Source organism: Mauremys reevesii, linkage group 2 (assembly GCF_016161935.1).
Source record: "Mauremys reevesii isolate NIE-2019 linkage group 2, ASM1616193v1, whole genome shotgun sequence".
NCBI classification, from domain to species: Eukaryota; Metazoa; Chordata; order Testudines; family Geoemydidae; genus Mauremys; species Mauremys reevesii.
This window is the reverse complement of record NC_052624.1, coordinates 89,246,473-89,258,856: the sequence shown is the minus strand read 5'-3', so window position 1 is coordinate 89,258,856 and position 12,384 is coordinate 89,246,473. Positions and strand designations below refer to the sequence as shown.

At 42.1% G+C, this 12,384-nt stretch overlaps 1 protein-coding gene across 2 annotated transcripts in view; it reads left to right on the top strand.

The window, feature by feature from the left end:
• Nucleotides 1-1,003: 1,003 nt before the first annotated feature.
• DPY19L1 (dpy-19 like C-mannosyltransferase 1) overlaps nt 1,004-12,384 on the top strand; it is a 104,120-nt gene continuing 92,739 nt past the window's right edge. For both annotated transcript variants that reach the window (XM_039523909.1, XM_039523908.1), the window contains exons 1-5: nt 1,004-1,538; nt 2,572-2,640; nt 9,586-9,610; nt 10,894-10,981; nt 11,631-11,768. In XM_039523909.1, the coding sequence (XP_039379843.1) occupies nt 1,229-1,538; nt 2,572-2,640; nt 9,586-9,610; nt 10,894-10,981; nt 11,631-11,768 (630 nt within the window). In that variant the 5' untranslated portion in view covers nt 1,004-1,228. The remainder of the gene's footprint in view (nt 1,539-2,571; nt 2,641-9,585; nt 9,611-10,893; nt 10,982-11,630; nt 11,769-12,384) is intronic.

Genomic DNA, 12,384 nt, shown 5'->3' with positions numbered 1-12,384 from the left:
GATTATCCACGCCATGTTTCCAGGCAATCAGTTATACTGTGTGCTGCTGTTATGCTATTCTCCCCATCCCCTGAAAATGAAGGAGTCAGACTGCTTAGTAAAGAAGCCTAGAACTCAGATATTCTTTAAGACGGTCTTCTTGTACCCCAACAAGTGTCCCAGTCCTACAGCACAGTACACACTATGAAGTGTTCTCTAGATGTGACAATGTACATGAGTGGGATTTTTTTTTTTTTAGAGAGAGAAGCTTAAAATGATTCACTGATACCCACCTGCAAATAAATAAATAAAAATAAAATCCTTTAAATCCTGGTCCAAATCCTTAGCTGATGTAGCTCTATTGGCTCCTTTGGAGCGCTGCATATTTACCCTAGTTGAGCCTCTGGCCCTCAGAAACCACACAAAGCTCTGAGCTGCGGGTGGACATAACTAGGCTGTTGCAATCGCTGTAACAAATGATCGCGTAAACCACAGCCAGCCATACAAGGGAGGGCCAGGGCAGCCATCTCCTGTGGCTGGGGAGCTATTGACCATTTCATCCCAGCTGATATTTAAAAGCACCCCAAAGCCCAGCCCATTCAGGGTTGACCAGATGTCCTGATTTCATAGGGACAGTCCCAATTTTTGGGTCTTTTTCTTATATAGGATCCTATTACCACCCCACCCCCTCCTGATTTGTCACACTTGCTGTCTGGTCACCCTATAACGAAATCGACCAAGCGAGAGGGGGGCAGGCCGCGGTGTGGGGCAGGCGGGGAGGCGACGCCACAGGGGCAGCCCCAAGGCTGGGAGCTGGCGCAAGCCGGCCACGGGACCAGGACAAGCTTCCCAGCAGCAGGATTGAGGCCAGAGGCTGAGGGGAGCAGCAGGGGCCAGGGCAGGCAGAGCCGCACTGGGGGAGGGCGGCTGGCGGGGTCAGAGCAGCGCGGGTGGAGCGAGAGGAAGGCGGGGCAGAGCCGTTGGGCTCGAGGGCGGCACGCGCGCGCCCGCCCGTTGCTGTGACAGTTACCAGCAGAACGCCCGGTGCCCGTTGCGGGGAGGGAGCGAAACTCGGCTCCGGGGCCCCGCCTGCTCCACGTGGCCTGCGGGGCGGAGCAGGCGGCGCGGCCCGGGCCAGCACCAGCGCCACCCATTGAGCTCCGGCAGGGCAGGAGCGGAGCGTGACCGCCCCGGGGCGTCGCCCTTCCCCGGCCCCGCCCCCACCCCCGCTAGCAGGGACTATGCGGAGATGGTCGTGCAAACCCGAGGCAGACACAAAGAGTCGCCGCTCAAGCCTTCCGGCGCTCAGCCGCCCCCGCCCCAAGCTGCTGGGGCGCCCCAGCCCGGAGCCAGCCCCAGGAGCGGCCGCGGGCTGCCGCAAAAGCAGCCAGGCAGGCAGCTGTCCTGCGGGGCCGGCGCCATGCGGAAGGGAGGAACCGGGAGGAAAGGGGCCAAGAGCGAGCCCCAGAAACCCTGCCGCCCCCTGGCCCAGAGGGTGAGGGAATTGCTGGGCCTGGGCCAAGAGGGGTCGCTCCGGGGCTGGAGACACGGGCTCCAAGGTGAGCGGGACCGGGGGGAGGGGGCTGTGCACAAAGCCGCTTCCATCTTGTGCCCCCGCTGGGAAGGGGGGCTAAGGGGATTTGCTCCCCGCAGGGAGCATCAGCCCCGAGGTCCCTCTCCCAGCCACGGCTCCGTGCTCCTGTCCCCGGCACACTGGGGCGCTGCTGGGCCGATGCTGCCCCAGACACACGCAGCCACCCGCCCTGGCAGGCAGCGCAGCCCCTGGGGCAGGAGAGGCTTTAACACCCCCATGTCCCCCGCTGTCCAAGGGCCGCTGGCAGGTTGGAAACCAGTTTGCCTGGAAATTGTGTTTCAGGGTAACTCTCTAACTGAAAAAGTGTGTGTGTGTGTGTGTGGGGGGGGTGTTTCTTTCTATTCCTCCCCCGTATATTTAACTGGAGTTGACAGCAGTCAGACGTGTGTGGTCAGTTTCACTGTTCCCACTCCTATGAGAGTCAATTGCCCAAGGAGAAAGGACCCCGAAAGTAGCAGCGATGAAGCAGGAGAAAAAAAACCAACCTTATAATGTTGAAGGTTTTTATGAAAACAATACAGGACATTGCACACTGTTTATACAGCATCAGAAACTACATCTTTTAAAAAAAATGCTAATTTTATTTAGCTTCATGACTATTGAGAGAATCTACCTGGCACTTGACAGTGCCTCGATGAAAGGATTGGGGGGATTGATTGGTGCAAAAGACAAAAAGTCAAAACTTTATTTTACAAAGTTGGACAATTCAAATGTAAATCTATTTTGTTAACTAGTCTCTCTTTTGTCCAAAATGTCTTTAAAAACACTTCTGATGAACTCTGTAGAAATAAAATATTTATTGTAGTCACCTTGATTTTTGTTTTTAAATATGTTTATTCACTCTGTGACCAGTTTATCTCAGCTGTTTTGAAGTCAAGTCAAGGTGGCTATAGACTATTAATGGTGCAGCCTGCAACCAGTCTCTTTAACTGAAATTGCTTTTAATTGTTTGATGTTTAAATCTAAATACTGCTAAGACAGTTATTTTCTTTTTACAGTATTTATTGAAGAAAAAGGGGCCTTCATCGTGAGAGCAGATAGCAAGATATGGTTCACTTTTATACTAGGTAAGGAGACAAACAACAATTCTTAAGGTCTCACTGCTTTATAAAAATGTACTATATCCGAGTTTGTCTGGAATGTAATTGATGGGGGGAAAAAACCCTGATTCTTCTTTGCATGATAGTTATCATTCCTGTTGCATTGTGTGTATGTGTCTCTGGTGCCCGTGCGCCACTCACTCACAAATAAATATCTAGGATGGGCTTCTCAATAATGTTTAGTGTTGACTTAAATGAGAGCACAGTTAAGCCAATAATAAAATCCTTTATGCAAGCTAAAATGCAAATTTCAAAACAAATGTATTAATATTCAACTGATACTTGTTACTTTTTATTAGGTGTGCATATATGTGTGAACATGTGCATATGTGTGTACACTTCTGATTTTTCATAATTCCTTAGAAATGCATCTGGAACTTGTAATATATAATTAATTATTCAGTCAGTTATATCTTTTTATTCTTAACATTATAAACATCCTCTTCCCCTAACAACTTATTAAAATTATTACTCTGTTAGTGTAGGAGTTCAGAATGTAACTTTGGAAAAGGAGGGGGAAATAGCTCCATATTTTTCAATTTTTTAAAATTTATATAGTAGTAACGCCATTGTCCCAGGACACTTACAGGAGAAATTAATAACTGGCTGAGATTAATGGCCTAAGATGGAAGTTTAGGGTCATCAGCTTTCTTCTCGTTAGTCATTATTTTCCAAGACATGCCTTAGTTTGTGACCTTTATTGCTTCAATACCATAATTTCTGTAACACTTTGTTAGTTGGCATTATTAGCTTAAGAGCACTTAACTATACATGGATATAATATCAAATTTATTATATTTTTGAGGAGGAGAGGAAGATGATTCCTTGATATATTATGCTTATGAGACAAAAATTAAATTTATTGCCACACTACTGGAAATGATTGTAAAATATGTTTGTCATGTTAAAAGAAAATGCTGTAAAATAAAAAAAGTAAAAATAAAATCAACAAACATATCAAATTATTTATCTGTTAAATATCTTTGAAGTTATTTGGTGTTAAAATAAGATTAATGTATTGTAAAATTTTGGGTGATATTGCTGATAGTGGTATTTGATCTTACTGATATCTCCTAAGGGCTCGTCTACACTACCGCACAGGGGCGATCAGAGATACACAACTTCAGCTATGTGTCACCTATTCCCAGCTTCTGGCAAACAGGGACTAGGGACAGCATCCCTGCCCATCCTGGCTTATAGCCATTGATGGACCTATCCCCCAGGAACATCTTTCTTTTTTTAACCCAGTTATAGTTTTGACCTCACAACATCCTCTGGCAAAGAGTTCCACAAGTTGACTTCATTGTGTGAAGAAATACTTACTTTTGTTTGATTTAAACCTGTTGCCTATTAATTTCATTTGGTGACTCCTAGTTCTTGTGTTATGAGAAGGAGTAAATAACACTTTATTTACTTTCTCCACACCATTCATGATTTTATAAATCTCTATCTTATCCCCCCTTAGTCGTCTCTTTTCCAAGCTGAAAAGTCCCAGTCTTAAATCTCTTCTCATATGGAAGCTGTTCCATACCCCTAATACTTTTTGCTGCGCTTTTCTGAACCTTTTCCAATTCCAGTATGTCTTTCCTGAGATGGGGCGACCTGATCTGAACACAGCATTCAAGATGTGGGCATACCATGGATTTATATAGAGGCAATCTGATATTTTCTGTCTCATTATCTATCCCTTTCCTAATGATTCCCAACATTCTGTTAGCTGTTTTGACTGCCACTCCACATTGAGTGGATGTTTTCAAAGAACTATCCACAGTGACTCCAGGATTTCTTTTTTGAATGGTAACAGCTAATTTAGACCCCATCATTTTATATATTTTCCAATGTGCATTATTTTGCATTTATCAACATTGAATTTCATTTGCCATTTTGTTGCCCAGTCATCCAGTTTTGTGAGATCATTTTGTAACTCCTCACAGTCTGCTTTGGATGCAACTGTCTTGAGTAGTTTTTGTATTATCTGCAATTTTTGCCACCTCATTGTTTACCCACTTTTCCAGATTTATGAATATGTTGAATAGGACTGGTCCCAGTACAGACTCCTGGGTGACTCCACTATTTACCTCTCTCCACTCCAAAAACTGACCATTTATTCCTACCCTTTGTTTTCTATCTTTTAACCAGTTACTGATCCAGTTACTGAGAGGACCTTCCCTCTTATCCCATGACAGCTTACTTTGCTTCAGAGCCTTTGGTGAGGGACCTTGTCAAAGGCTTTCTGAAAATCCCCACACACTATATCCAGTGGATCACCCTGGTCCATATGCTTGTTGACCCACTCAAAGAATTCTAGAAGATTGGTGGAGCAAAATTTCTCTTTACAAAAACCATGTTGACTCTTCACCAACAAATAGTGATCATCTGTGTGTCTGATAATTCTGTTCTTTACTATAGTTTAACAAGTATGCCTGGTATTGAAGTTAGGCTTACTGGCTGTAATGGCAGGTATTGCCTCTAGAGCTTTTTTTCTTTATAAATTGGCATCACATTAGCTGTCCTCCATTGATCTGGTACAGAAGCAGATTTAAATGATAGGTTACAATAACACAACTAATAGTTCTGCAATTTCACATTTGAGTTCCTTCTGAACTCTTACGTCAGGGTTTCTCAAACTAGGGGTCAGGACCCCTCGGGGGGGTTGTGAGGTTATTACATGGGGGGTGAGCTGTCAGCCTCCACCCCAAATCCCGCTTTGCATCCAGCATTTATAATGGTGTTAAATATATTTAAAAGTTTTTAATTTTCCAGGAGGTCGCACTCAGGGCTTGGCTACACTTACAAATTTGCAGTGCTGCAGCAGGGTGTGAAAACACACCCTCTCCAGCACTGCAAATTGCGGCGCTGCAAAGCGCCAGTGTGGTCAAAGCCCCAGCGCTGGGAGCGCGGCTTCCAGCGCTGTCCGTTATTCCCCACAGGGAGGTGGAGTACGGACAGTGCTGGGAGAGCTCTCTCCCAGCGCTGGCGCTTTGACTACACTTAGCGCTTCAAAGCGCTGCCACGGCAGCGCTTTGAAGTGTTAAGTGTAGCCACAGCCTCAGAGGCTTGCTCTGTGAAAGGGGTCACCAGTACAAAAGTTTGAGAACCACTGTCTTAGGTGAATACCATCTGATATTGGTGACTTATTACTGTTTAATTTATCCATTTGTTCCAAAACCTCCTCTCATGACACCTCAATCTTGGACAGTTCCTCGGATTTATCACCTAAAAGAATGGCTCAGGCTGGGGAATCTCCCTTACATCTTCAGCTGTGAAGACCAATGCGAAGAATTCGTTTAGTTTCTCTGCAATGGCTCTTGAGTGCTCCTTTAGCATCTCAATTGTCCAGTGGCCCCACTGGTTATTTAGCAGGCTTCCTGCTTGTGATGTACTTAACATTTTTGTTGTTGTTACTTTTTGAGTCTTTGGCTAACTGTTCTTCAAATTCTTTTTTGGCCTTTCTAATTATATATTTACACTTCGTTTGCTAGAGTTTATGCTCCTTTCTATTTTCCTCGAGAGGATTTAACTTCCACTTTTTAAAGGATGCCTTTTTTGCCTCTAACTGCTTCTTTTACTTCATTGTTTAGTCACAGTGACACTTTTCGGTCCTCATACTCTGCTTTTTAATTTGTGGTGTACATTTAATTTCAGCCTCTTTTATGGTGTCTTTAAAAAGTTTCCATGCAGCTTGCCGGGATTTCACTTTTGGCACTGTACCTTTTAATTTCTGTTGAGCTAGTTTCTTCATTTTTGTGTAGTTCCCCTTTTTGAAATTAAATGCTACCATGGTGGGGTGGGGTGGTGTTTCTCCCCTCAACAGGTATGTTAAATTTTATTATGTTATGGTCACTATTACCAAGTGGCTCAGCTATATTCACCTCTTGGGTCAGATCCTGTGCTCCACTTAGGGCTAAATCAAGAATTCTCTCTCCTCCTGTGGGTTCCAGGACTAGCTGCTCCAAGAAGCAGTCATTTAAGGCGTCAAGAAATTTCTCTCAACATCCCGTCCTGAGCCTGAAGTGTCAATATGGGGATAGTTGAAATCTCCCATTGTTGCTGAGTTTTTATAGCCTCTCTAATCTCCTTGAACATTTCACAAATTATACTAAGGTGGCCTTTTTATAAATATACTAAGTATGTATTTCTGATGTAATTTAAAATATCCTGGGCCAGATCTGTAGATGGAAAAAAAAAGTGTAAATCTGGAATAATTCCACTAAAGTCAATGAAGCTACTCAACTTACAATGGTGTATCAGAGCAAAATTGTTCACACCACCTTTTGAAATGCAGTTAATGGAGGTAATGACTGCAAGCAAGCATGATATTATTGACATAGTTTCATCATATACACACCACAAATAATGGCATTTGTGAAGTTGAATAAAAGATCTATAAGAAATTCTTGTAAAACCTAATGTGAGTGAATTTATTTACATTTTAATACTAATACAGACTTCAAAAATGGATTCAGTAAAATGTAAATTTTTCTGCTGAATTAAAGAACATGCTTCTCTATGAAATATATGTAGTACCTTTGATTGAAGTGAAACACAATTTCAATGCTTTGTTTTAATATGTAATTAATTTCAGTTTTAAAATTGAAATACTGTAAAATTGGTTTTAATGCATTATGAAAAACAATTAGAGGTTGTATGTAACTATGTGAATCTTTTCTCTTTACACTGCTCATGTAAGGTTAAGTTAGTGGTTCTAATTATATTAAAAAACCTTTGCATTCTGCAGCATCACGGAATCTACTTTTTGTCATAATTTTGTTTCAGAATTTAAACTTTCTTGTGATCGTGGTTGAGGAGAAAACATTTTAAGGTTAACTGAATATACAGTAATGCAGTGTTGTCTTACCGAGTTTGCAAATAGACTGATGTAGTAGCTTGTGGAGTTTTGAACTGCCCCATTGCTCTCAGCATAGTTAACTCTGAAACATACAGTTGGTGATTTAAATATTAGCTGTTATATTCCTGACACACCTTAGGTATAGCTTCCCTTGCAATCAAAACTTCGAGTTTTCCACTAGAATGCATGTAAACATTGTCAGTACAAAAATCTGTGACAAGCTGAAACTGTAAAATTGAATTTAATTAAAAAATAACACAGGGACTACTAGACTATCCTTGTATGTAATTTACTCCAGAAGTATTTGTAAAATATTCTAAAGTTAAATATTTATAAATTTAAAGTGTAGTGTAAATTATATGACCAAACATTTAAGTTTTTATTAAAAGCGGTATGTAATGTTATTTTCAGATAAATGTTTTTTTTCAGCTGCATTTTGTTTACTGGGGAAGGAATGTTTTTCTGTGCCATTTACATTACAGATTTTCATAGTACACCTCTACCACGATATAACGCGATCTGATAGAACGCGGGTTCGCATACAACACGGTAAAGCTCTGACATGCTGCTCTGAGCAGTATGTTAAGGGTGTTGGGGCAGGGGTTTGATAAGGGGCAGAGGGTCTCAGGGGTGGTCAGGGGCTCCCCCCAGGGTCTGGGGGGCAGGAGCTGTGGGAGGGCACTTTTGGGGGTGCCCCGCAGTCCCAGAGTGGCCCGGGGGATTAGCGGGGGGCCGGGAGCAGCCCAGTCTGCTTCCCTGGCTCTGGCCCTGGCTGTGTCACTCGGGGGAGGGGGCTTGGGGGAAGGGATCCCCCCTGCATTCAGCAGCGGCGGAAGCAGAGCAACCCGGCCCCAGCCCACTCCACTCCGCCAGCTCCCAGCTGCAGCGCTCCGCTTCCTGCCGCAGGTGAATATGGGGGGCATCCTTTCCCCAACCTCCTGCAGTCTCCTGCGGTGGGAAGCGGAGCAGCCCAGCCCCAGCCACCTCCACTCCACCAGCTCCCAGCCGTGGCGCTCTGCTTCCGGCCGCAGGTGAGTGCAGGACCTTTCCCCAGCCGCCCCCCAGCAACATGGCGGGGGCTGGGACAAGGAAAGTGGAGCAGGCTGGGGCCGTGTTGCTCTGCTTCCCGCCACAGGTGAGTGTGGGGGGGCATCCTTTCCCCAACCTCTCTGCACTCACTGACGGCGGGAAGCGGAGTGCCGTGGCTGGGAGCTGGCAGGGTGGAGCGGACTGGGACCGGGCTGCTCCGCTTCTTGCTGCTGCCGATGAGTGCCTGTCAGGGGGTGGGGAGAGGTGGATAGAGGTCGGAGCAGTCAGGGGACAAGGGAGTTGAGTAGCGGGTGGGATCCTGGGGGTGATTAGGGATGGGGGTCTCTGGAGGGGGCGGTCAGGGAACAAGGAACGGCGTGGGAGGGCAAAGCAAATTTGATCTAACACGGTCTCACCTATAACACGGTGAGATTTTTTGTCTCCCGAGGCCCACGTTATATTGGGGTAGAGGTGTAATTGTAAGTAACTTTTTTCTTTAACATAATACATAGACATTGTGCTTGTTTTTTCCTTTAGTCATATAGGCTTTGTTTTGCCTCTAGTTTTTGTTCAATGCAAGGTATCCTGTGACATAAAAGATGCTAACTGTAGAATATATTACTTTTAAAAAATCTGACTAGTATTGCTGTCTTAGATGTATTAAAGTGTACTGTGTCAGCAAAGTTAGTTGTGACATTTCACTTTTAACAGCTTATTTTTCTTCCTTGACATTTGAAATAAATGGCTTGAATTCTAATTGGTCCATTTGAATGATCCATTGTATGTATTGAAGTATTATGTATTAATACTGTCCATTTAATTCCAGATGTTTAAATGTTGGCCAAAAAAGTTCATCTCAAAAGCAACACAGGTTACTCCTATTCCTTCCTTCTCCTAGAAGCTGAGTTGAGCACTGTCCTAGTGTGCAAGCCCCTGATAACTGTTCTGTAATTATTTTGAAGAACATTGTTTAAGTTTAAATGTTTGATAATGAAGACACTCACCTCTTTTTTTTTTTTTTTTTTTTTAAACAGCTGCTTTTGCAGGAGTTTTACACTGGTAAGATTATTTTTATTGGCTTAAGGTTGATACAAGTAATTAGAAATATTACTATGTTAAAACAAAGGAAAGCATCATGCATATAGATGGATGGATAGATAGATAAGCAACCGGAGTTACTAATTTATCCGTTATCTTCATATCTTTCCTTTCAGTGAAAGTTGTTGTCTTTAACATAGAATTGTTCTGTTTTTGTGGTTCTGGACTTGAAAGATTTCCCCTTAAACGTTTTGCTCAAGGGCTAAGTCTACTGTCTGGGTGAAAAATACCTATATGGCCGTGACCCTCAAAGCCATGCATATTTTCACTAGCACTCTTTCCTATCATCCCGTCAGTTCTGAGAGCCCAAAAATAAATCCTTTCTGTTCCCCATTTAATTCTGCCCATTAATAAATGCACTAATTCTGTATCCCGTTTTGCCTCTTTTCAGGGCTTCTCTGCTTATGCTCGCTCTCTTGTGTACACAGTAGGCTTTTGGCCTCCCAGTTAGTACTGCTCTTCCTAAGACCTCAGCTCCAGTCCCACTCCCCACTTTTTAAAGGTGCAATATCTGTGAAAGGATCAGTGACTGCTTTTCTATGTGTCTGGAAAAAACTGTAGCAACTCCAGCCATTCTGCTACCCTAGTCCTTCTACTTCCCTCCTCCAAAAAAAAAACCAAAACAAAAAACCAACCTACCAAAACCTATAACGAAACCCCCAGTACTAACAGTATTTAGTGCTGTTTCTCTTGCAACCCCCCTCCTCTTAATAAAGGGATAGAGGAACTTGGCTGTTCTGCTCCTTTCTCCTCCCCTCTCAGAGAAGGAGCCAACTCTACTCAGCATGCTTGCAGAGGCAAAATATATATTTCCTCTGGCAAGTGCCCCGCCCAAGACCATTCACTGATTTGGTGGGCATACATCAGAATTTCCTTCCCTGAAGTCAGATTTGTTAGTTCTAAGAACACTTAGCTTTTGATGCCCGTGTCTCTTGCACTTTATTTATTATAAAATATTATTTATATATGTATTTGATTTTTAAAAAAATCCCTTTTTAATGATATTGCAAGAGACACTTGTAGATTCAAGTTCTCTTTATTTTAGTTAACTCACTTAAAATGGATAGTGTGAAGAGAGAGAGTGGAAAGTAATCATCAATATGACATCAGACTGAATTACAGTAGCTGCATTAGGTCTGCTGTGTTTTCTGATGTGAAAATATTTACTAAAGGTTTCGGTATGTATAAATCAGTGCTGGTTTCAAAACCTGAACATTGAAACTGAATAGGTTTTGTTCATGCAGGTGTCATATTACAACTCTTTTTGAAAATGACCGTCATTTTTCTCACCTCTCGACGCTGGAAAGAGAGATGGCTTTTCGCACTGAAATGGTTAGATCTTTTTTCCTCTAAATAATTTAAATAAAAAGAGACACTATAGTCTTGGAAGCTTGTCTTCAATTATTGATTGTATAACTTTCAAAATTCCACAGCAAGAAAAAATAACACATACAAATGCTTTGTAAGTAGCATATTTATATGTTAATTTTAAGGTACCAATTTCTATATAAATTGAGTTCCCTTTCAAATGGGTTTCAAAAATATTTTATTTTAAACATATGATATTGTGACCTAATGTACAATAAAATATGTACAATTTTAAATACCCTATTTCATAACTTTATAAAGTTATTAATTAATGAAGCACACATTTAAAAAGTGAATATTTACCCCCATGTACCAGTTTCTCTGTCACTTTGTTAATGAAACGTATATCTTAACTGCATGGGATATTTTTAACTACCTTTCTCTATAGTATTTCATGCTTCTTTTGAGACAAAATGGAAGTTCTGTGGGTGTTTTGGACAACTGAGTTTCAAAATGGTATTAACATGAAGAAACTTGGAAAATTGTGTAGTTGTCCTGACTAGCTTTGTCTTAGTCTTATAATAATGAATTCCACTTAAAAGAAGGAATCTTATGTAGGACAATACAAATAGTACTACCTGATTAATTTCTGCTAAATTATGCATCCTTTTAGGGCCTTTATTATTCCTATTTCAAGACCATTGTTGAAGCACCATCATTTTGGTATGGAATGTGGATGATTATGAATGATAAACTAACCGAATATCCTCTGGTGATTAACACGTTAAAAAGGTTCAATCTTTATCCAGAGGTAAGCCATATTTTGAAAGGAGTACCTGCTTCTGTGAAAATTCTGGTTAATGTCCTAGTGTTTTATTCAGAAAGTAAAGATTGTGCTGAAAAGGGTGATACTGCTATAGGGCAGAAAGAAGTATTCCCTGAAATAAACATTTAATTATATTGTAACTGAATTTAAGTATTGTATGGTAACTTCTTTGTTTAAATTAGGTAGCTATTATATGTTTCTATGATTTGGTTTCCACTGGTGTGTGTGTGCCCCATCACTGATTTCAAGCAGGTAGCAGTCAATCAAACTGTAGACATTTTTTCACACCTTAATTTTCCACCCTTCAGTTGCAATCTGTTTTCATTCTTCCCTTGCTTTCTTCTTTTTCTTCCCTCTACTGATGACTGGCAGGTTGGTGATGCTGCTTAACCTCAGGGTAACCTGTTTCTTTCATATCACCAACCGTTTCTTTAAGAAACCGTTTAGGAGGCACTGTTAGTGAGCAGGTTGTGTGCATGTGAACAACATATCTTGAAGGACTACAGTTACTGTAGAGTAAAATAACAATTTTTTATTGGCTTGATGCAGAGATCACTGAGTGAGGATTTTTGGCTGGTGGTACACAGGAGATTAGATTAGA